At 34.6% G+C, this 25,582-nt stretch overlaps 1 protein-coding gene across 7 annotated transcripts in view; it reads left to right on the forward strand.

The window, feature by feature from the left end:
• USP47 (ubiquitin specific peptidase 47) overlaps positions 1–25,582 on the forward strand; it is a 52,648-nt gene that overhangs the window by 14,069 nt on the left and 12,997 nt on the right. For all 7 annotated transcript variants that reach the window (XM_040559344.1, XM_040559339.1, XM_040559343.1 and 4 more), the window contains 18 exons: positions 1,976–2,179; positions 3,015–3,128; positions 4,234–4,372; positions 6,470–6,566; positions 7,237–7,382; positions 8,205–8,284; positions 9,102–9,251; positions 13,238–13,333; positions 13,429–13,581; positions 14,284–14,451; positions 16,850–16,981; positions 18,158–18,234; positions 18,516–18,571; positions 21,038–21,150; positions 22,044–22,148; positions 23,479–23,686; positions 24,087–24,202; positions 25,210–25,329. In XM_040559344.1, coding sequence (XP_040415278.1) covers positions 1,976–2,179; positions 3,015–3,128; positions 4,234–4,372; positions 6,470–6,566; positions 7,237–7,382; positions 8,205–8,284; positions 9,102–9,251; positions 13,238–13,333; positions 13,429–13,581; positions 14,284–14,451; positions 16,850–16,981; positions 18,158–18,234; positions 18,516–18,571; positions 21,038–21,150; positions 22,044–22,148; positions 23,479–23,686; positions 24,087–24,202; positions 25,210–25,329 — 2,274 coding nt within the window. The remainder of the gene's footprint in view (positions 1–1,975; positions 2,180–3,014; positions 3,129–4,233; positions 4,373–6,469; positions 6,567–7,236; positions 7,383–8,204; positions 8,285–9,101; positions 9,252–13,237; positions 13,334–13,428; positions 13,582–14,283; positions 14,452–16,849; positions 16,982–18,157; positions 18,235–18,515; positions 18,572–21,037; positions 21,151–22,043; positions 22,149–23,478; positions 23,687–24,086; positions 24,203–25,209; positions 25,330–25,582) is intronic.

A 25,582-nucleotide genomic window follows, 5' to 3' on the forward strand; every position in this document is an offset into this window, starting at 1 on the left:
GGAACGGGAGGTGCTTTTATGAGTTCATTGTTTTTTTGATCCTGATGATCTTCTCCAGAAGAATCAGGAAAGCGGACTACTGAACTGGGCCATAAATTTCTCTTTTATAACCATACCATGAAAGATTCAAATTGTATACCTATTGTTTGATCAAAAACAGGAGGGGGGGTGCTCTGTGCTGGAAAACATAAAGGAAAGAACCCATCCTGAGGAGTAATCACTAGTGAAATTTAACTTTAGTCTACATATATCAAATCTGCTTTTACTCTTGAACTATGTTTCCTTAATGTGTAGCTAATGTTTCAGGGGTAGTTTTGTATGTCTTCTTGGAAAGTAGTTCATAAACCTTGCATTCTGCAGTCAAGGTTATGTATGAAGCTGACAAGTTGCAGATTTGCTGGAAGTGGTACATTGCATATTTTTAAGCATGCAGCTAATGTTCTGTGTTGAAATCTTCAGTATCCTTGATAAACTTATTGTACTTTAAATTTTTAAGGGAAGTTGGGCTTCAAATTAAGAAAAATCAGTCTAAAGCAAGCTAACACAATCTGGATTAGGATAGGGAAGAAGTGGCTGTGTTTCCCTGTCTCTGTCAACTTTTTCCTCCTGGTGCAAGGAATAGATGCTGCCATTACCTGATGTTTCATTTTTGATTTGCATGAAGACTGTTGGCTGATCTTGAAATTGTGGAGAATAAAGGGATCAGCTAAAATGCTTGTTCCTGTTAATTTAAGAGGTTTGGTATTTAAGACCTTTCATAAGGGACTGTACCACTTTGGTCATCTGTGTTGAGTTTGATTATGTAGAAATACAAGGAACATTAAAGTTGTTTAGCTCTTTGTAGTTGTTTATTCTCTAGATGTTTGACATGGCCGATGGTTTTAGCATGAACACAGTTCTTGCTGTATATTAATGTTTTATCCACTGAAAGTGGCGATAGTGCTGCATGTATCTGTTTGCCTTTCTTGACTTGATGGTGTGCTATATAGCCATGAAGTGAGATTTGGGTGGTCTGACATGCGTTACTAATACTTTCTGTGTCACAAGTTGAAAAGGCTGACTCCTTGGGGACCAATTCTTCCTTTTACTGACCTCATGCTTTCTTGTTTGACCTGTACCTTAATATTAGTTATTCGCTGTTTTAGAAGTGTAAGTCCTTTAGATAACTGAGATGATTGATTGATTGTATTTCATTAGATCTTTGACTTCCTGTTTTTTTTTCAGTGATGGAAAGTGTTAGGAAAATGCTGTTTTCTTGGCTTATCTGGCTCTATAAAATTTTACCTCTATTCCATTGCATTCTTCACTCAAGATTGTTACTTTTCTGAGTTCAAATATATTGAAGTTGCTGGTTTAGATTTCTTTACTTTGCTGTGCTTTGAGAACTACCTAGTTGCCATTGCTCAATGTTAATTTTCTTACCGTGTTTAAGCAGAAGAATTTCTTCCGCGACTCACCCAGCAGTGGATGTGGTAAAAGAAAATTGATGGTGGCTTGATGAAGAGACTTTTTGTTTTAATGGATAGCTTCCAAGATTATTTGGAAGCTTGGAGATATGGTTTGCATTTTGAGAAATGACAAAAGGTATATTTCTATCTCAACAGCATTTAGGACCATGTCAAAGCTAAACGAGCTTGAAGTGATGATTTGAAAGTCTCTTCCTGATTTGACAATCTTCTATCTGCTTAAAGGCTAAAATTGTGTGTTGAACTTGAGCAGTTTATTTCACCACGTGTTGATCCACCCATCCAGATTCTTTCTTGTTCTATGAAAATGAAGCATATTTTGACATAGGTTTTCCAAAACTTAAGGGTTCTTTATTTATGAAAGCAGACATAAGAGAACTAAGTCCTCTAGGATCCTTAGGTCATAAAATATAATACATTTTATTGGTGAAATCTTGTTTTGATTTTTCATTTAAGATCTGAATTGTTGTTAGCTTTACTCAATGAATTGTTGCCTGCTGTCATTTTAGGTGGAAAGTGCTGCTGAGGAGCCCAGAGTGCTGTGTATAATACAAGATACGACAAATTCAAAGACAGTGAATGAACGTGTTACTTTGAACCTTCCAGCTTCCACTCTGCTTAAAAAGCTGTTTGAAGATGTGGCTTCAAAAGTGGGCTATGTGAATGGAACCTTTGATTTAGTGTGGGGAAATGGAGATAATGTAACTGATACGGTATGGCAAAAGTGCTTTTTATTTCCTGTTAATAACAAACATTTGAGGCTTCACGTTACAGAAAAAATGTTAGCCATATTGCCTAGTGCGTATTTCATAGTTAAATTTTTTTCATTAGTCCTAACAAAAACTTGTATGTGCACCAGAGCAGGCTGACACTGCTATTTTGATTTGGCTAAATGTTACTGTTCTGTATCTACATTTTAATCTCAAAATGTGCTTTCAATTGATACACATACTTAATCAGTAAACAAAGCTTAATATCCTTCAGATTCAATGCTAGTTTTCATTTTCAGTATGTACTTTCAGTAATAGTTCCTATGGTAATTAACCCCCTTTCTCAGTTTCCTGTGGTCTTGTTTGAGAAACTTTCCATGTTTCTTATACCTGTCTGAATGTATTGTACCAAAAAAAGACTTATTTCTGTGCTTTATTGTAAATCAGTGTTGTTTTTGGTTAATACGATTCTCAGAAGACTTTAGAAGATTTTTTTTAAGAAATAGCTTATTTCAAGATGTGTGCGCTTGCTGAACTTAATTTTTTAAAACAAAAGTGCATGTAGGCTTTGTAGGATTTACTGTTCGGCAGGAATTTTGCAGGTCAATGTCTTGGCTCCTGAATAGATTGTCCATCTTCTGAGTATTAAACTGTACTATAATACTTAATTTAAACTGTCTTTTAAACTGCCCCCAAGTTCTTCCAGTGTTAATGAGTATGTTTTGTTTCATCTTGTGTTAGTGTGCCAGAAGCTACATCAAGCAATGTACTTGGACAGAATCTGTTAATTGCATATAAATCTGTTTAAAAAAATAAAGCGCTTTATTTTTTTTAACAGACTCCGATAAATCAGAACAGTGACAAAACTATTCTTGATGCTGGTTTTGAGCCAGGGAAGAAGAATTTTCTACATTTGACGGACAAAGATGGTGAGCAACCTCATATAACATCGGTAGGTAAAATCTTCACTCAGCTACATAAGCTATAGTGCTGGGACGATAGATGTATGCTATGTGTATTGCTCTTGTCATAATGTCAGAAAATGAAATATGAAACACATAGCCCAATTTAATAAGCTATTACCTCAGAAACCTCAACAGGCTTTTAGACTGCTATGTTATGCTTCTAGGTTTATCCTGAATTAAGACCAATTCCACTAGTATGAATAAAAAGTAACAATAAATCATTACTTGTCAAGTATCTATGTAATGCTTTGCTATGGATAATTTTGTAAGATTATATAATTAATCTGACGTGTTTAGAGATAAGTCTTTAATAATACAGGTTTAATTATACTTGTTCCTTTTCCTGTGATTGTTTGAAAGCAATGTTAGGCCGCTCACGGAATTTTCAGAAAAGGTAGTGCTGTATCAACAGCAGAATTATCTGCTTCCGATTTTACCTTATTTGAAAATAAAAAAATGATCAGTGTTTCTGCAAGCAATTGTCTGCTGTAACAAGATATTGGAAAATTGCTGTTCCTCAAATATGTGATGTAGTAAAAGATAAGCATAGGTACAGTTTATTTAAATTGGGGATCAGGTAGACCGGTGATATATGGAGGTTTATTACTCAGCTCTTATGTCAGCATAAGGCCTACTTAGCCTTTTATGGACTTCATCATCTGGAAAAGACAAAAAAATAAAACCCAAGGTCAGAATTTGAGGATGATTTTGAAGGAGTACTGAATTGTAGTTTTCATAACAAAAAAAGGAACAAAAATTCTATTTTGCATTTTAGTATCGTAAACTTGAGACATAGGAGATGATAAATTGCAAGCTTGCTTGTTGTATACATTAGAATACTTTATTTGATTATACAGTATTGTAAAGGGTATTTCCTTCCACTAGCACAAAGAATGCTTTCTGAAGGAGCTGGGAATTTGCAGGACAGAATTGAATGTTACACAAACAACTGTAAATCTGCTGTGTTAAAAGTAAAAAATGTGTGGTATATTAAATTGATTTCTTAGCTGTGAGAGAAATAAAATTTCTAGGTACTTCAGTAAAAAAAAAAAAGGTTAATTTTTGCATAAAATAATTGCATTTATGTTTTAGGAGGAATCAGGTACAACAGATGACTGTGTGCAAGACAGATTTATAGGCCCACTTCCAAGAGAAGGCTCTGTTGGCTGTACCAGTGATTATGTCAGTCAAAGCTATTCGTATTCTTCAGTCCTGAGCAAATCAGAGACAGGTATAACGTTCTCTTTTGTAAAGGCATTATTAATTTGTTATTATTTTAGTATACTTTGAAATAGCAGCATCTTCAGGATTTTCAGAAGAAATCCCAATTTATTGGGGGGAGGGGTGGGGGAACCACCATGCTGATGCATTTTCCATCACATTTTCTATGACATCCTTACATTATGGAAGCAGAAGAGCTCTGTCTCATCCATATCTATTGACAGTGCAATTCAAACTGTCAGGGACCCTCCATTTCTGTATTAATCCACTGCTGTGTCCGTGGCTGAGAAGTTGTGACTGTATTACCAAAAAGTATTCATCCCAAGCTGTGTTTTCAGTTGCAGCTTAATGAGTACTTGATGCTATTTTATAAGAGGGGCTGTTCCCAAATCTTTGCACTTAAGGTGTTAGCTATAATCTTTCTCCTGCAGCCCCTCAGTTCTGGTTTCCCTGCTTCCACTGTGATTGCCAAGAGATTCTTCTGTCCACTGCCTGGCACCTCACCAGTGAGCAGAGACTCCCTCTGGAAAGGGGAGCGCAGCTCAGTGCCAGGGGAGATCCCTCTTTGCTGTGCAGAGAGGGGAGGACAAGGCAGCCTCTGCCCAGCCAGCCAGCAGCTGCTGCCACCTCCCATGGTCTGTGTGTTGCAGCCCTTCCCTTTCTGTTGGCTTAAAGGAAATGTTGCACAGTTTAAGTGGTTGCCAGAAGGGAGAGTAAAAGAAGCTGGCTGGAATCTCATGTTTTTCATAGTCATAGCTCTGTTTTGCTATCAAGATATGCACTCCCCAGTTGTGTATGAAGATTGACAGATACTAAATTCTTGTAACATAACACGCATGAAATGTTTGGGAACGTCCCTGTCAAATTTCATACTATTCTAGGTTCTTACTTCATGTTCTTACCCGTCTTCTCTACAAACACTCGGCTCGTAATTTTTTTCCGGGGAAGCACTAGAATAGTGAGGTTGGAAGGGACCTCTGGAGGTCACCTGGTCCAACCCTCCTGTTCAAGGCAGGTGTTCTTAATCCATTTGCTGAGCTGTTGATCCAAGTCCTGCAACATGCGTTAGCATTTGCTTTTTATTTTCATATATGCTATTATGTGTCCGTAAAGTTGTAGCTCAGTAATAAGACTAATTCCTGGTACTAAGCTTTTTTGAGCAGATACAAAGCTGACATACTACACCAGTTCATTCTTGCTCGAGATTTTTTTGAGATAGGAATGTTTATCTGCCACATAACTTTTTGTGTGTGACAAAACTAAGAAGATGAGTTGTGTACAGAGTAATAAATAAAATATACACTTCCAAAGTTAGCCTCTTCAGAAAAATTCTGTTTTGCATGGAGTAGCTGCCTATTCATTACTAATATGAAACTGATGTATTTAATACTAAGAGTTTCAGTGTATGAATAAGTGTATTTACTTTATTACATGGTGCTTCAGTATATGTTGCTTGCTTATCAGCTGTTATTAATGTTATATACTTTTGGAGAAAATCTTAAAATGACAGTAAGGTTAATACAGATATCTCCCTTTTCAGCTAACAAAAACCACTGATTTTTAGTAGCTTTTCTAGTTACTGTTGAAGATTTAAAAAGATGTATGTGCATTGGCACTCAAGATGTTCGGTTTATAGCTCTCAGGCTTTAATACAAACCAATACTGATACAAATTGTAATTACATTATAAGTAGGATATTTTGTAGTTGACAGCTAGGCAATAAGCAAGCTACTTTACAAAATTTTTATTAACAAATTCTAGACTTTTGTAAAATACTTAATTTAACTATTAAAACTATTTAGTGTTATCTGTGTCTCCATTGGTGGAGAAGTCAACATTAAATATTGTTTATTATTGTGAAATGTGATTCGTGATGATTAAAGTAGCTTTGTGTAATTCAGAGAAAATATCTCTGTTGGGTAAACTGTCTTTTTAATGCTTAGTGAAGTAAGCAATTGTAATATTGCCTCAATTTTTGTAGTACAAATGACATCAGCTGGATGTAGTTCTTGAGTAAACATAATCACAATTGTTTTATTGTCAATATATTTTATGTGATGTGGCGTCTTTTTATGTTATTTCCATATCATTCTTTTTGTATTTATAGGCTATGTGGGTCTAGTAAATCAAGCAATGACTTGCTACTTGAACAGCCTTTTACAAACGCTTTTCATGACTCCTGAATTTAGAAATGCATTATATAAGTGAGTATACATGATCAAAATAGATCTTAGTGTCATAGTATATGCTATCTGTCCTGATACATTGTGGTAGAAAAACCTTTTAAACGTCTTCTCTTTTGAATATTGAAATGCCTCTGAATGTTAATAGCAAACCTTGATTCCAAAGTGGATAGAATGGTTTGGATAACATGCAAGAATGCAGGAAAGTGAGTAGAGAAGTTATCCTGAGGGGAAAGGAGGAAGATTTCTTTTAATACTTGATATCAAACTGGATAAGCTAGTGTATGTTACCTTTTTAACACCTTCAGATTTTGCTGAAATACTAGAATATTATTGGTGTGGCATGGACAAGCTTTTTAAAGAATTCTCTACATCTTGAAAAGATCAAACTTCAAAAGGAGTGTGATACTAATTGGAGTTCATGTCTGTATTTGTGCAGTGAATGGCTTCAAAAGTATTTTACTTGTTTGTTTTACGTTTGTACATTTAATGAATAGCATTGTCATTCACTGAAGAAATGGAAAGCAATTTTGTTTAAGGAGAATTATTTTGACTTTCTCCCAGTAACAGAGCTTCAGTTGACATCTAATCTGGCAGACCTCTTGAAATGCAATAAGTGCTGATTTAAATGTCTTTTCGAGTAATATTTTCAAGTCATTGTTAATTGTTAAATATCTAATGTTGCGAATAGATGGGAATTTGAAGAATCTGAAGAGGATGCCGTGACAAGTATCCCATACCAGCTTCAAAGGCTGTTTGTTTTACTGCAGACCAGCAAAAAAAGAGCAATTGAAACAACAGATGTTACACGGAGTTTTGGATGGGATAGCAGTGAGGGTAATATGCAGCTATTAAACTTGTGTGATTTACTTCAGTAATCCCCTTTTAGGGGCCTAACCTGCTGTTGACAGGGAAAAATATCTAAATAATTAAAAATGGTTATTAGAATCCACTTCAGATGGAAGCAAAATGGTTTAAGTTGTTGCTTGGTTGTGATTTTGTTTTGTTTTTAAATAAATATCTGAGAGGTTTAAGCCATTAAAGTAAAATACCTTAGTTTCGTAACTAAGCTGTCATTGCAGTTGTAAACGTTAACTGTTTCTTAAAAAAAAAAAGGTATTTCTTCAGGAGAAACTTGCATCTGTTTTGAATCATGAGTGTCAAATGCATGCATTCCAGTGAAGTAGAAAATTATATTGAGAATTCCATGAAATCAAACTCTTTTGCACATAATATAATTTTTCTCCATAACCTGTTAATTTTTCCATGGAGTAATTACACAACCAGTGTTCTTACACTTAATGGGGAGTGGGGGGAAAACACCTTACTGAATTCTGGAGAATCATGATGAAATAAGTCAGAACCATTTTATTTTATAATTTAGAATGGTGTATGTTAGCACTTCCGTATACTTATTTATTGTTATATACAGAATTCTTGTTTATACACATGGAGCAAGTTGGTTGCCTATTTTTTTCCAGTTTAATTTGAAAGCTAACTGCTTGTGGAATTGAATGCTGTCCCAGTAATGATTAATGTTGTAAACACCTTGGAAGAGACTTGAAAACAAATTGATAGCTTTAGGAAGCATTCTCAGACTACAGTTAGTATTGGGTAAATAACTTCTCTTGATTTAAAATAAATTTCAATTTCTAACAGCATGGCAGCAACATGATGTACAGGAGCTTTGTAGAGTCATGTTTGATGCTTTGGAGCAGAAATGGAAGCAAACAGAACAGGTAATTGTATAAAAACTTTTCCACTCATTCAGTGGTGTGTTTTTTTAAGGATGATAGTGAAAAATGTGAACTCTAAATTCTAAGTACAAGATTATTGGCAGTCTACAGTAGTTGCCAATTTTCTTGTTTGTATAATATCTATGCTACTAAAACATATTTTTGAATGTTACTTCTATTTTCGTCTTCAATTAAAAGTGGAATATTCTGAACTCTGGATATTCTTTATTTGAAGCACTGAAAGTGCTTATGTAACCCCTTTTGTGATAACTTCCTTGCTATTAGTATTTTTTAGCTATATTGTGGGCTCTTGCAGCTCAAGCCCACTCTTCTAACACAGAAGACAGTATATTCATAACACATTCTACATTCTGATAAGTAGCTAAGTTGTTATATGGCCAACTTTCATATTTGTAGATTGGCAAATCTCTCTTCTAGCTTTCCTCACCTCCCTCCAGAGATGCAGGGAAAGATTGCAATATCAGTGTTAAAAATGTCTGCAAGATCAGGCCTGCTTTTTTAAAGAACAGAGACTTAATTTTGGTAGATTTTTTAGTCATTCTTAAGATGTGTCCATAAAGTATACCTTGAAGCTTAATGTAACGTGCTTTGAGAAGCTGTTTTTACACGTTTTCTGCAGTGGTGGGGTAGGGGAATAGGGGAGAGAATCAAGAGATGGATGTCCTGCTAGGAAGTGACAATTCTAACTTCATAGCTATGCAGTTAAGACTTAAAATAATAATTAAATTATTATATAACAGTTGTTTAAAGTTGTTTATAACAGTTGTTTAAAGCACTGTTAAATATTTGTCTGTTTCAGGCCGATCTTATAAATCAGCTGTATCAAGGCAAACTGAAAGACTATGTAAGGTGTCTAGAATGTGGCTACGAAGGCTGGAGAATCGACACTTACTTGGATATTCCTTTGGTCATCCGCCCGTATGGCTCCAACCAGGCATTTGCTAGCGTGGTGTGTACTATTATGCTGACTAATAGTGCATCCATACACACATAGAATACATAATGCGACAGTGGTATAATTTGTTACATGGTAAGTATCATCCTAGATACTCCATCTTGGGGTGTTCGTCTTTGTGCAGTGAACCAGCTAGCAAGTTCTAGAAGATTTTTTTTGGCTTTTTGGTTTATTTTTTGTTTTGTTTTTTCTTTTACCCTTCAATGAGTCCTACTGGTGCATGTATAAGGGGAGGGGAAATGCAACTTTATTGCCTTAGGGCTTCAGTAATCAATTATTTTCTTCCAGATAAAATTTTCATCATTGGCCCGAGATATTTTTGAGATCACTAAGTTTTCTTTGGGTTGTTCTCTTTATTGAGAAATCTGCTAAATTTTAATAGCATTGTTGAAAATCTTAGTGGAGGAAAAGAAGATTGACTTAGAATTTTTTAGTTTACTTGCAGTGTTGTTGCTGTGCTTTTTAAAGTTCACATCTGAAATACCATATGCTTTTAGCAAGCAATTTAATAATGAAGAATAAATCCTATTGTATATTGATATTCTTGATCACTTTTGCTCCAGCATTACTGATGTTGGCAAGCATATATATTAGTAAATCTGAGAAAGCTTTTTATTTTTTCCTAGCCCCTGAAAAGAACTCATTACAAACTGAAATTCCACTGTGTGGCTTAAAATATCTGTAATATTGGTGGAGTTGTGGGAAAGAGTAAGAATGAATTGAAGCCTTTGGGTAAAGGTTGTTTTAAACAATCACTTGTTGCATAATTGGCTTACCGAGGTTATTTATTATAGACAGTGTTTTTGCCTTTTGTTTTTAGCATGTTGGCATTTTTTTAAGCACAAGTCTGTAGTTCTTAACAGTGTTCTGTTAAGAAAAGAATTATCAGAATTAGGTTAAACTGCAACGTAGGTTCAAGATACTTAGTGCTTTAAATACTAATCTTGAGTAGCAGTAAAGATATGAAGGACATTTATCTCACAAAAGAATTCAAGTTAGTGAAATCTTTTGAATTCTTTTTAGGACTGTAGTAAATTTTTTCATACCCAGAAATATCCAGCTATTCGAAGCTGTGTTTTGAGCTGCAATTCCAGTGATTGTGACCTTTTGTATAGATTGCTTCCCTTTTCACATTTTAACACATTTCTACAAACATTTCCCAAAACAAGATTTTTATTGTAATTTTTATTCAGTGGAGATTTTTCTGATCTATTAAAGAAAATAATGAAAACCTTGCTTTATAATTGCATTCTGCATTTAACAATACATTGTACATGTCTCAGCTTGAAATTTTCTTCACTAGGGAAGAAGTCTCTAGCAGAATGCCATAAAAAAGTTCTTTGTATATTTGTAAAAATGAAGGAAACTTGAACAATCAAGAATTTAAATACGGATTACTTTCGGTAGCATTTGATATTTCTCCTGTAAATCAGCAATTACTGGGTTTACTCTACGGTGAGGAAAATACTTCTAAGACTTGTTACTGAGTTACATGGTTGCAATTTGTACTGATGCTTCAGTTTTTGAGCTTTTTTTTTAATTCCTACTTTGGTTATATTCAGTTGATTCTCCTCCCTGCATTTGTCTTATTTATAGCAGATATAATTTTTAGTTTTGTAGTCTTCAGCAGTGGGGAGATATGGAGGATACTTGCTTTTGGAGAAGGGAAAAATCGCCTGTTTCTAAATGGAATTCTCTGAAGGTAGTATCCTCCATTGATCCATAGATGGTGATTTAGTAGGTGTAGGTAAAAGGGTATATGTGAGAGATCAAAAACTTCACACATGCGCTAATAGGGCTTATAGAAGGGAATATAAAACTTTTTAGACCTTGCTAGTCAGCTCCTGAGGGAACTTGCAGCAGGCGACACAACCCAAGATAGGGGATCTAAGGAGGATACTACCTTCAAAGAACTCTAGTTAGAGGTAAGTGATTTTCCATTACTTTCTTATAAGAGAGAATGGATATATATGAACTTTAAGGTTAATCTGTAGAATGCCACATAAAGTGTATTATCCCACTGTTCGACATTGTGTACTACTGAAAAATGTAGATACCTGAAATGTTGCATTTATCTATAAATATACGTGTATTACTTCTTAAATGGCAGCACTGAAGAACTTCTTGGAAGGATAATGTTATGTTTTATTTCCTAATATGGAGCAATTCTAAAAATACTCAGTATGTTCTTAGGGTTTGCATTTTGATTTTTTTGTTTCTTTATTCCCCAAGTTCGTGTCATATAATAAAACTGTTTAGCTATAATGTCGTTCAGGCATTGAGATCTTGTCAGTATGTATCTCAAGATTTAATAATTTTTTTCAGTAACTGCAGAGTTAGAGGGCATGGTTTAAAAAACCTTAAGTGGTCTCTTGGAGATCAGTAGAGATACAGACATAATATATAGCTTCTAATTATATGTGGGTAAACAGGAACAGCAATTCACATATTGATTTTGTTGTTACTGGTATGCCTGAATTTAAAAGCATTAGACAGAAGCTCTTTTTTTTTTTTTTTTTTTTACTCTAAGCCATAAAAGTATTGACAGATAACAGCTGAGAGGAGTGGTTGCATTGAGAAACTAGCTGGCATGCTGAAATTGATACTAGAAAGCAGCGGAAATGCTTTATAGCACTAAACAACTAGTGTTAATACCAGTAGTCTGGAGGTATGGCAAATACATCTGTTTTAAGTGTTGTTAGTGTTCATCTTTTGTTAGCTTTTCCACTGAGGGTGTAAGAATGGATGCAAGTAGAATTACAATGAGAACTGAATGAACTTGCTTTCAGTGTAGTGTCATTGCCAAACTAAAACTATTAAGGGTAATTTGAAAATAGATGACTGAAAAAAGGAAATATGTCTTAGGAATCTAACTTAGGTTGGTAACAAGGTCTTGTATTTTTAGTTGTGTGTATACTTTGGACATGGAAAAACTAGATGAACTCTGAAAATCTGAGATGGAAATTTGTTTATAGTTTTTTCCAATAAGTTTTGCCTAATTGTTACTCATTCATTGTGTAGAATTTCATAAAGATTCTACTCCAGCTGTTCACAGGTTTTAAACAAATGCTTGCAGTAAGATACCTGTGGAACCACTGACTATATTATAATGCCTCTCTATGGAGAAAACTGTATCCTAAGTGCCTATCATTAGCCACACAATAATTAGTTTGAACTGTTTGCTATGGCATCTTACTGTCCTAAGTGTTCGAACATTAAGAACTGGAGATAGTCTAGAAGTTCCTTCCAACCTGTGTCCTCTTGATTCTGTGACCTGCAAAAAAGATTAAACTGAAAGATTAAATGAAAATGTACTAATCTAATGCTTCATCCCCTATGGTATATTTTGAAGTGTGTATGTTAGGAATGTTAGAAATCTTCAGTAGCTCTGAGACTACCTGACAATTACATCTTGAAGGTAACAGTTACTCTAAAAGTAGTCTTACGCTTTGGGGGGCTGTACATTGTGATAGAATGCACAGCATAAAAGTTTTATCACTGATTTTGTTGAGAAAACTATCAGTAATAAGAATAGAAGATTGTGAAATGCATTAGAATAGGAGTTGTATTAAGAAATATCCTAATCAAAACTAACTTTGGTGTAAAGATTACTTAGGAGAAAATTGGAAGAGATATAAATCAGTAAACCTGAGGAATATTATGTTCCTGATAAAACGATCGAAAAACATATGGATATTTATACAGTTCCAAAATAATTAAGCTTTGAAGAGCTTCAATAACGTTTTTTAAAGCACAGCTTACTATATGTGGTAAGCAGTGAAACCACTAATATAATGTCATGTAATGATACTTCATTCAGTTTTTGAGGGGTCTAAAGGAAGTATCAAAATCTGTCATTCAAGTTTTGTAGTTTTCAGTGACTGAAATAATTTTTGTTTTTATCACCATACTTACATTCTGATTTATACCTACACAGTAAACATTTTTTTAAAAATCAGGTAACATCTTTTCCTTATTAGGAAGAAGCACTGCATGCTTTCATTCAGCCTGAGATTCTTGATGGCCCCAATCAGTATTTTTGTGAGCGGTGTAAGAAGAAATGTGATGCAAGGAAGGTAAGCACTGTCCAGATCATTTGTGGAAAATTACTTTTGCTAGATACTGATCCTGACAGTGGTAGTAAAATAATAATTGCCTTTACTTTGTTTAGGGCCTGCGGTTCTTGCATTTTCCATATCTGTTGACATTACAGCTGAAGAGATTTGACTTTGATTACACCACTATGCACAGAATTAAACTCAATGATCGTATGACGTTTCCTGAGGAGTTAGACATGAGTATTTTCATTGATGTCGAAGATGAGGTAAAGTTTTTAGTTTCAGAGAAAAGTCTTTAACTTTCTTGAAGCTCCTTATTAAGGAAATCAAACCGTCAGTCTAATAAAGCCATTTTAACATACATCTACATAAAATTTCTTTTAGCCGTGATAGTGTTTTAATTTGAAGTCTTAATATATATATGGATTTTCCTCCTTTTTGAAAAGGAAGCATGTTCTCTAATTGATACAGGATTTCCATGCTTCCCATAAAGAAGTCATTTCTGATTTTTTTTATCTTCATGAGAAATTTAAAAGCACAAGTTGTTAGGCTTTTCCACATCCTGCAAATCCAGCATGCAGCATACTTAAATATGTGTTTGAATCTGTCTTGCTTACAAGTGATAATGAAAATGTTTTGAACCTTTGAATGCTGAAGTTAGTCCATAAAACATTAATGATTAATAGAACACTAATCATTCTTACTGTAATACGTTGACCCTGTCCAGTGAATTGGAATGGAAGACATCTTTTTACTGTGGATGAAAATACTTCTGGTCAAATCAGTTCTGATCAACAGGGTATAATAGGACTTATTATTTGATATTAGACCTACAAGTATTTGAATCAACTTTGTAAATTGAATAGGCTAGTATCTGATATAAGCTTGCCATTTTGCAAACGTTTTCATTTCTTGTTCCATGTAACTTTAAATGTTGTATAACAGTAGTTTGTCTTTTTTTTTTTAAGAAATCTCCTCAGACTGAAAGTTGCACTGATAGTGGAGCAGAAAATGAAGGCAGTTGTCACAGTGATCAGATGAGCAATGATTTTTCTAATGATGATGGAGTTGATGAAGGAATATGCCTTGAAAGCAATAGTGCAGCAGAAAGAATTTCTAAAGTTGGCAGTGAAAAGGTATGTTTAAAAAATGTTCTGGGTCTGGTTGGTGTGGAGTTAACTTCGCAGCAGCCTGTATGATGCCAAATTTTGTATTTGTTACTAAAGCTGAAAACACCAGTGTTTTAGCTCTTGTTGAACAGTGCTTGTACAGTGACAAGACTTGGTTTCTTGCTCTGCCCCTGCCATGAGTATGGCTAGGGGTGGGCAAGAGGCTGGGAGGGGCACACAGCTGGGACAGGTGACCCAAATTGATGAGAAGAATATTCTGAGCTGTATTCCATGCCATGTAATGTCATCCTCAGTAAGTTAAAGCTGGTGATCGTCTGACAACCTGGTGACAGTGAGTGAATGCCTTTGCATCACTCTTTTTTTCCTTCACTTACTAAACTCTCTTCATCTTCACTGACAAGTTCTCTCACTTTTGCTCTTCTGTTTAATTCCAACATTCCACTCAGGGAGAGGAGGGTGTGATTGGGTGGTTGCTTACTTGCTGAAAGGAGTCAGTCCACCACAAATGTAAATAATTATAAATATAAATAATTGTTACTTAACAAAAGAGAAGCCTGCATTTTTATTCAAATTTCAAAAATTGACACAACGGCAAAGGAAAGCATGCAACTGATTGCAAAATGATACAGATGAGGCCAGGGAACTGTTAAACAGTCTCATCCATAGTTAATATAAAGAAATCGGGTTGCCAGTCAGCCTAGGTTAGCAGTCATCTTTTTGTGGGACATAATTGCTGAAGATCTTAGAGAAACTTAATTGAGTTTTCTTGCCAGTAGAAAATTCTTTGAATCTTAAGTTTTATGTTAATGTCTACAGTGGATACCTCACGTACCCTCGTTCAGTGAACACATTGGAAATCTGGCCAATAGCTTTTATTCTGACTTGTTAGAAAGCTGATTGGCCGTGACTGTTAATTTTCATTGATACTGAAAGACTTGCATTTTAAACTGTACATCTGTCCCTCTTTACATGTACCTCAAACCATTTGAGAGGGTTTTTTGCGCGTTCTGACTACTGTCCGCTAGCTGAAAAAAAAATTACTTGATAGTCGCTTGATTAGAACAAGGACAGAGTATTGTAATGTATCTGAGGCAAATGTCAAGGCCTACTTTTGACAGTAACTTTGGCCAACTAGCAGTAAGTTTAACTGCTTGTCATGACAAAACAGGCTTAACAGTTACCTTGCCAACTTTTTGGGTTAAGGTATGTTAATGGATGCAGTATAATTTAAAGTATTTCTTCTATGTAATCTAAAAATACTTATTTCTTGTAACACCTATTTGAGTCAGTATTGTTCAGCACTTTTTAATGTCTACACAGCAATGGTGGTATGTCCTTAATACATATCTTTTCATTGATGAAAACAGTTTTTAGACAGCACATTCAGAGTGTTGTGAGGGAAGTTAATATAGAGTGAATACTGAAAGCTGTTACTGTTTTGCATTATACATTAAGGGGCAAAAAGCAGCACTGGAGAATGCAGACAGAGATGATAGTAAATAAGCCTGAAGTTTGTAGCTACAGGCAAGTTGGTCATTACTTTGTTTCCTGCGTGGAGATATGCTTAATACCTATCTAGCATGAGAAAGCTAATTTTGGATAATTTTTAGAGAATACTAAAAACTTTCAAGCAATATGGTAAAGAAGTAACATACAAATTCTAAGAATTACAAAAACACAGTAGATGCACGTGTATTTGGAATGAACCAATATAGTTCTGAGTCTGCTTGCCATCCTAATGAAAATGTTCATCCTTCAACTGAGTACTTGCTCTAAAACTTACTGTTCTATGATTTAGGAATAGTCTGATACTTTTTTTTAAAGGCATTGGTAATTGTTTTGGTGGTTCCTCTTTGGTGTTACTGATTTTTTTTTTTTTTAATGTATGTAGTATGCATTTTCAGGGTTTGTTTTTTAGCCTGAGGATTATTTTCAGTAATGCTTAATGCAAGTTCATATCCTGTTGTGTTATTCTGCTATTTCCTCCTGGGTATGGAAATGAAATAAATTGGTATATGTTTCTGTTCTTGTATATCTTCGCAGTCAGAGCTTGTTCAGAAAAGAAATAACACTAATGCATTAAGCCGGTTCTTGAAAAAAAGGAATGTATCTCAGGAAAAAAAAAACATGCTTCAATGACTTAAGTTACTTGGTCTTTCTTGTCACTCTCCACCATACAAAGGGGAAATTTCTCTTCATTTCTATTATTATATACTCCTGTATAGTATTTAGCATATTGTAGCTTGAATTTTAAGTTTGTATTGCAGTAATATATTCCTGTTACACAGATTAGTTTTTTAATATACAACTATTTATATACTTGGGTTCATGTAATAGTTCTTGTAAAATCATTTGGTTACCTTTTCTTAATATATTTTATCAAAACTTTTTCTTTTCTCCTCAGAATTCTCTACTGTATGAGCTCTTTTCTGTTATGGTTCATTCTGGAAGTGCTGCTGGTGGCCATTACTATGCCTGTATAAAATCATTTAGTGATGACCAATGGTACAGTTTTAATGATCAGCATGTTAGCAAGGTAAAAACAATTTTGCTACCTTAAGTACCCATAAATGAACCAATGAGCTTGTATTTTTCATATGATTTTTCACTTGTGTTTAACAGTTGTTTCATTAGCTTAAATGATTTGTAGATTTTCTTTGTGTTGTTTTTTGTATGTTGTAGTGAGGGGTGGGTATTAGGTGGATTTACTCTTTTTTCATTTTCTCTCCCTGCCCTTTCAGTTCTGATTCCGTCCACTGTCAGTGCTGGTTACAGATTTTAGCCCCTATCTTTTTGAGGTTGGAGTCTTTTCAGTTTTCTTCCACACCTCCCCTGAATTTTAGCATTGTGGTGTAAGTCAAAGAACAGTTTCTACTTGCAGGTAGCAACGTGTATCAGCATGCCAATGTCATTTGCTAGCTGTGAATTACACTGACACCAGTTTTCAGTGTAGCCCCTTCTATGCGGTCTATAGTTGCAAGTCAGGTTTAATTTTAGTCCTTTTGTATGAGGCATGATCAATTTCAGTCAGAAATCATGCAGTAAAACCAGAATGTAACAATAGGTGTCTGGATGGTATTACAGCTGAGTCTACCTGGTTCAGTTGAGACACTAGGTCATTTGTATCCTGATTTAGCCCATATAAGGGGAACAGTTAATTGGTCTTCAACCTTTGATTGCTCTCCTGTTTATTTCCTTCAGTTTTACTGTGTTCCCTTGTTTTCTCTGTGTAATGTATGTAGTGTAATGTAGGATATTCTTTCCATGACAGTTTAAGTGTAGTTCTCCCTCTATTGTAAGAGAAACTTTAAGAAATAGGCTCCAACTTACCAGGCTTTATGGTGAATTGTCATGACATGCCATAAAGTGTTGATGCTGAGGGAGGGATGATTTATAAAGAAGCCTTTAGTCACACACAGACTGCTGGATTTAGAATTTGGCTTTCATATATATGCTAAGAATACTTCCTTGCTTAGAGAAGTGTATTTGTAGATCTGTTAAATTCGTAGTAAAATGAAGAGACAGATCACTTTGAAATGGATTTTTTTCACTCAGCAAATAAGCAGATCTGAAATACTTAAAAAAAAAAAATAATAATAATAATAATAATAATAATAATATTGGGTTGATATGTAATGACATTTTTTCTAATGAGAATAAATGCATATTGATTATTGCAAGTCTCTCAAATAATAAATTGATTTTCTGTTAGATAACTCAGGAAGATATTAAGAAAACATATGGTGGATCTTCTGGAAGCAGAGGCTATTATTCCAGTGCTTTTGCCAGGTTAGTACTGCAATATTGCATTCTTTTCTGGTGTTTAGCATAATCGAATGATTGGCCAAGATGCATGTGCTTAACATGGTAGCTGAAAAATAGAAGTGGATGGAATAAAAGATCATTAAAATAGCATGGTGTTTATTTTTGAAAATCATTTTTGCTTAGCATGTTACTAAGATATGTACAACATAGTTCTTTACGGGGTGGGCAGGGGGACCAAACCAGCTTTTGAAATGAATGTTGTCCTTCTATCTGATAAATTCAGGTAACTTTTTTTTCTTTACCAGCTCCACAAATGCGTACATGCTAATATATAGACTGAAGGATCCAGCAAGAAATGCAAGTAAGTATGCTTTGTGGTTCTTAACTAGTAAGATTCTACTTCAGGAATAGGACTTTCGTTAACATAGTATCTCCCTAATTTTTTTGAGGGTCATGGTATCGGTATTTTTAGGGTAAGTAGCTTTCATATAGGGAGCCTTCTATTACCGCTTTTCATTACTCTTTTAATAGTTAGCCCTTGTGATCATTAGGAGGCCATCACAAAGTAAACTTTCTGATTTTTTATTTTTTTTTAGTATTTTCTATATTGTGGATTTGAAGGAGAAATATGCTGGGTGACACAAACTACACTGAAATGTACTAGTGCGTGCTTGATAATAGAATAAAAATATTGACTTTTAAATGAGTCAATAATGAGAACTTTCTAAATTTTTAAATTTTAAATGAGAACTAATGACAGGTTCACATTTTATAACCAGCCCTTACTTTTTGTTTGTTAGGAGGCAAGGGACAATACTGTAAACTACACAGTGAAAAACAGATCTGGGATTTCATGTTTTTTATGCCACTTTTTTTTTAAACTATGCCACTTATTTTTATGCTCTAATTTAGTACACCAAGGTTTAGAGGATGACTATCCCCATATAGTAGTGGGCAGGCTGTTTATTCTTTCAAGTATGTCCCAACAGAAAATGAGAACTCTATTTGGTTTCAAAAGTGGAATATCTCTTTGGAGGCCTAATTTCAAGATAATGAATTTAATAAGGTTAGATTAATTTTGTAGGGTTAGATTGCTCATAATACTAATAACCATAATCTTTCAGAATTTGTTTGTCTTTTGTGGGTGTTTTTAAAAAATATTTTTCCTTAAAAAATCCATGTTTCTCATTTAAAATCTGAGCATACCTAAATGTTGCAGTAGTAAGTGAAAGCTTGGTATAATAGAACTTTGGTTTTGAGCTGAGGTTGAATTCCAGCATTTGACATATTGATCATATGACCTACTCGTGCATACATGTATATATATATATATGCAAAATTTTATGTCCAGTGGAGGAGGGAGTAAAAAATATCTTTGAAAATAGCATTTTGTTTATCTTGTAATATTTTTACAGTTTTTTATAAATTCTTTATAATATTTTCAGCTGTAAATATTTTAAAGGGGACGTGAATGGTTCTGTTTCCATTCATTTTTTTAATAAAATTTTGAATTGAACCACGATGCTGAGGGTGACTACTAGCAAGAATAAGGAAAGAATTTAGAAGTGCAAGGATAATGAAATTAGCTTTAATGACTTTTTTTTTTGAATACAAACTAAAAATCAAAGCTTAAGCTGAATCTATTGAAAAACTAAAACTAACAAGAGTTGTAACTGCTTCTGTATCGGTATATTTTTAAATCTCTTGGAGCAAATATGTCATTTCATGCCAGCATCATAATAAACACAAACCACATCTATTTTTTGCAGAAATCTATTTCATAAGACAGAGTACTTTGAGACATGTTAGGAATATTTCTCTTTTACTGTTTTCTCCATAAAGTTGAACCATGATATATTCTTTGAGGAAGTAGGAAGGGGAAAAAAAGCTAAGTATCCCCTAAACTCAATTTTGCTGCCTTCTAAAAATATATTTAGTTTTAAAGTAGCAGTATCTGAAGTAGATACTTTATATAAGTTTTAAGTGGATTTAGCACAAGGAGGATACTGTTAAAACAAAGCTCTATATCAACTAATAAAGTGGTAAGTATTAAGAAAAATAATAAAATTGTTTCAGTGTTTAAGTGATTGAAACAATATTTATTCTGAACAAGAGTGGCTTCAAATTGTGTAAAGATAAAATAAGTTTTATTTATTTTTAAATACCAATAAAGAAAATCTTTGGGTCAAGAGCTGTCTTTGGAAATAGATTTTCCCATACATTTTGAGATTGATAATTGCCTAACAAGCAAATGAAAAAACTAAATCCATTATTTCAGACTTCTTGTATACACCAAACCCTTTTTTTAATTTTGAAAACTTGTTTGCTAAGTTGCTTGTGATAAGCATGGCACCAGGATTGTGAGACAACTGTTCTTTTTCAGTGTGAAGTATTGCATGTCCTTTTTTTATGTAACAAGTTATCATGAAGTACACTGAGCTGTATTAACTGCTATATTTTATCACAATACAGATAATATTTTGGTTTTAAGCTCTTTCACTTTCTACAACAGACTTTTATTATAAAAGCAGTCTTGTGAGCAGTCATCATTATTGAAGGATTTCTTTACAACAGTAAAACTTCCCTTACTGATACTGGAATATTAATTTTCTTGTGCCGATAACATTTTCTGCTATCGCTGACTTATAATCCCCAAGGGGAAGGGCTGACTTCAGTTCCATTTAAATCCTGAAAAAGAGAACAGGACATGGTTGAGTGGGAAGTTTAGGTGAAGAAGGAATAAGCCAAAAAAGTTAATTAAATATGTCCAAAATTCCTAAGATGTTACCCTACAGTGGAAATTTTTCCTTTTTTTTATTCGTGACAGAGTTTCTTGAGGCACATGAGTATCCAGACCACATTAAACAATTAGTACAGAAAGAGAGAGAATTGGAAGAACAAGAAAAGAGGCAACGGGAAATTGAGCGCAACACTTGCAAGGTTAGAATTTCTGCTGAATAATGTAACAATAAATTTCTATGTATTGTTTCTACTATAAATTATAAATTGTAACTACAGTGCAAGGACTTTTTTGTGTTAAATATATGCGTATTAAAATGAAATGTACACCTACTGGAAGCTTGTACAGAGTAGAGGGACCTGCTAGAAAAAAAAACTCTAGCCTGGGATCACTTGATTTCAGCAAAATGAAAAATTCCAAATTCCCTAAAGTATGTAGTTCTTTATGTAAAGTGTTTCGTACTTAGATCTCTTCATATTGTGACCCTTTGTGTTGTGAAATTTTTCATAAACTGATTTAAACTAATTCTTTGACAGAAAGAGGGAAAAGATTTTTTGACCACAGATTAGATAAGAACAGGACACTTAAGACATACAAGCATGTCTGTCAGCTGGTCTTCCTAAGAATCAATTGACTGTTAGGTTTTCTACATCTGTAAAATAACTTAGTGTGTTATGTAAAAAAGGAATTTAACACTCATTGTCCCTGTGTGCATTTTGTTTTGGAGGGAGTGTTTTAATTTTTAATTTGTACTCTGTCTGCAGTTTAAAGGTATTTTGATCATTGATATTATATCCCAGATTGCAAAAGGTTAGACTTTTGTAGATAGATAGATAGATATCTTTAAATATATGTTAAATATATTTAATATATATATATTATATAAATATATTTTATGTATATTAAATATTATATATACACATATAGCCAAAAATATATATGTATATGTTTACATATATATATATATATATACACACATGCATACGTTAGTGCTATCTACTGTGCCTTTCATGTTTCCTATCTGCAGTTGTATCTGCAGCTGAAAGGAAACTCTCCTACAGCTGAAAGCTAATTTCTCTGTCTTGTTTCATAGATTAAATTGTTCTGTATGCATCCTACAAAACAAATAATGATGGAGAACAAATTAGAGGTTCATAAGGACAGGACACTGAAGGAAGCTGTGGAAATAGCTTACAAGGTATGCATAACAAAATATTAAAATTGTTAGATGTAATATTTTCACACACATTTTCTGCTGTTGTATTTTCAGTCTTTGAATTTTTAATGCTGTGGGGGTGTTTGTGGGTTTGGGTTTTGTCTTTACTTTTTGAAGAGGGGTTGGAATTATTGACTTGAGTTAGGCAATATGACCCTTATTGTAAAATTACATTAAGAGCTGCTGGTAGACTCTCTGTAGCTTCAGTAAGTTGAGAGATTTCTGTTCATTTGTATTGCCCTAACAATTTTGCATTGGGTTTGTAATAAGAGAAATTTCAAGAAACTTCCTCCATAGCTAATACATTAACACCAGTTGGCACCAAAGTGTCACTTAATTTTTGCCTTCCGCAAGGAGGTAGAAGTTGAAGGCATGTATTTTTGCTTACCTACCTGTACTCGTTAGTTTTTGCCTTATGCATCTTTGGCTCAGAGTGCAGCCAAGGATTTTGAGTGGAAGATAGTGCACATGACTTCATGAGCCCTCTAAGATGCTCTTTGGTATAACTGTGTTGTGGTTTAGCCCGGCTGGCAGCCAAACACCACACAGCCATTCGCTCACCCTCCCCCCTCCCTCTCCGGGATGGGGGAGAGAAATGGGAAAGTGAAGTCTGTGAGTTGAGATAAATACAGTTTATTAAGACAGGGAAAATAATAACAATAATAATAATAGTATTAATAGTAATAATGTGTACGAAATAAGTGATGCACAATGCAATTGCTCACCACCCGTTGACCGATGCCCAGCCTATCCCCGAGCAGCCGGCCCCCCCTCCACCCCAGCTAGCCACCCCTATATATTGTTCAGCATGACGTCAGGTGGTATGGAATACCCCTTTGGCCAGTTTGGGTCAGCTGTCCTGGGTCTGTCCCCTCCCAGCTCCTGCTGCATCCCTAGCCTGCTCGCTAGCAGGACAGAGCGAGAAGCTGAAAAGTCCTTGGCTTGATGTAAGCACTGCTCTACAACAATTAAAACATCAGCATGTTATCAGCGCTCTTCTCATTCTAATCCAAAACATAGCACCCTGCCAGCTACTAGGAGGAAAATTAACTCTGTCCTACCTGAAACCAGGACAAACTGATACCTATGAATGTATTTCTGGAGCCCGTTTTTACATTTCCCTCTTTGGATTTTGATGCAAGTTTCTGTATATATAATTAAAATAGTGCGTATGTAACATACTGTATACGTACATGTTTTGTTCTAAACACAGTTGAACTTCATGGATTCAAAGTATTCTTGGAAATGCACGTGCTGAGGAAAAACTAAGTTCACAAGTAAGCCGTTATTAAATTATATCTTTTTTGTTTAGCTAATGGATTTAGACGAGGCTGTCCCTTTAGATTGCTGTCGTCTTGTCAAATATGATGAGTTCCATGACTACTTGGAACGATCGTATGAAGGAGAAGAGGATACACCAATGGGTTTATTACTTGGAGGTGTCAAATCAACGTACATGTTTGACTTACTATTGGAAACAAGAAGACCTGACCAAGTTTTCCAGTGCTATAAACCTGGTGGTAAGTCATGTAATTATATGTAGACAAAAATAGGCTAAAATTATATATTGCATGGTGGTGTGAAAATAAAGGTTGTGTAATGTGTGAGAGAAGAAAAACTTTGATTTCATAAAATTTAGTACAGTACTCAAAGCACATACTGTGCTGTGTTGCTGTCGTGCTTCTTACTGAAGTTGGTCTAAGGTAAACTGTGTCAAACTTTGGAACACTTTTGCTTCTGGCATTAAAGTTGATCTGAAAATAAACTTCTGAAATTGGACCCCTTTTCAAATTCTTTACTATTTGTATGTATTTAATGAAACCCCCTAGCCAGTATATCAGAAAACTATATGTATGTTTTCTTTGCCTTCTGAATTTTCTTCATATGTCTGTGGGTTTGCTTTTCCTCTCTTCCCTACAGAGGTCATGGTAAAGGTTCATGTAGTTGACCTAAGGACTGAATCTGTTGCTCCTCCAATAAGTGTACGAGCATATTTGAATCAAACCGTTTCAGAATTTAAACAGCTAATTTCAAAGGTAATTTACAATTATTTGGGAATTTCATTGCAGAATTTTAAATCATTCTGACTGAAAATCTCATATGTATATAAAATGAGATCTTGCACCCTTTACAGCTCATTTATGCTATGTATCCTGTCACAGGGTTTGGTTAGTTACAGTTGAGCCTGTCTGACAAAAGAAGCAATCTGCTTCTTCTGTCCATAGTTCTACCCTGGCTTTTGCACAAGCTTAGCCACTGCCTGGCCCTGTTTCTTACTAATTTACCAGATAATCTGCTTTTTGGAGAAGCTAAAGAGTGAAGTTTGATATTCGTTTGGATTAGTAAGTTCAATCACCTCCCTGATTTATGCAATCAGCAGCAGAAATAGTGAATTGTTACCATATAACTGAAACAACATGCAATTTTCCCTATTGGTTTCAGTAATTAAATCTGACATCTAAAGTTGTTCAGTCTCCCCACAAGCCCTCCTCTTCATCCCAGCAGCTACTTCAGATGTAGAATTATTTTTAGATGGTTGTAGGCTATGGAATCCGTCTTAGGCCAATGCTGCTTCCATTGAACAGGAAGAAGGCAACCATTTTACTTAATCGGTTCTGTGTAAGTTTGTTCAGTGGTGGGTATAACTTAATAATATTCATTATGAAATGTAGTTTCTGTCTTTGAATTCAAGCTGGCTAAGTGTTAAGCGAACAGTGCACAAAACTGGGTTTATACCCTAAAGAATGGGACTGCTTCCTTTTATTACTAGTCACTCACATTATGCCAGTTCTCTGAGCCATTTTAGTCCTCTGATCTTATGGCAAAACTAACACACTATGTGTCAAAGGATGGAGGAAAGGAACTGGGACTGAACAGGCTCAGGATATTGGGATGTATTTCCACCCCCCACACACACACCCCTTCCTGGTCTTTACAAGTCTAAAGTCAATAAACAAACCTTCTCCTTTCCATATGATTAATCTTCAAATACTGGAACACACATAATAATGCACATTACCTTGCACTGAATGTCTTATTTTAGGCTACACACCTGCCTGCTGAAACAATGCGGGTAGTATTAGAACGTTGCTACAATGACTTGCGTCTTCTGAATGTTTCCAGCAAAACGCTGAAAGCTGAAGGCTTTTTTAGAAGCAACAAGGTAGGTGCTCCAGTTTTTAAACTGTTCATGTATTTATAGACTTCACTGTTGTGTTGTAACAGGTAGGAATGTCTGTATGGAGTTTTAAGGAAAAGTCACTTTTTACTTTCCTCTGAAGTACAAAGTACTGTATTTTTTTTGATAACTAGCAAATACTGTGATGCCAATGAATTCTGTAGGCTGTATATAAAACCTAGTGTACATAACAAGGTAGCACATGTTCGAAATCAGAAATCTGTGTGATACTCTGTGG

The sequence above is a fragment of the Cygnus olor genome, chromosome 5 (genome assembly GCF_009769625.2).
Source record: "Cygnus olor isolate bCygOlo1 chromosome 5, bCygOlo1.pri.v2, whole genome shotgun sequence".
Classification (NCBI taxonomy): Eukaryota; Metazoa; Chordata; class Aves; order Anseriformes; family Anatidae; genus Cygnus; species Cygnus olor.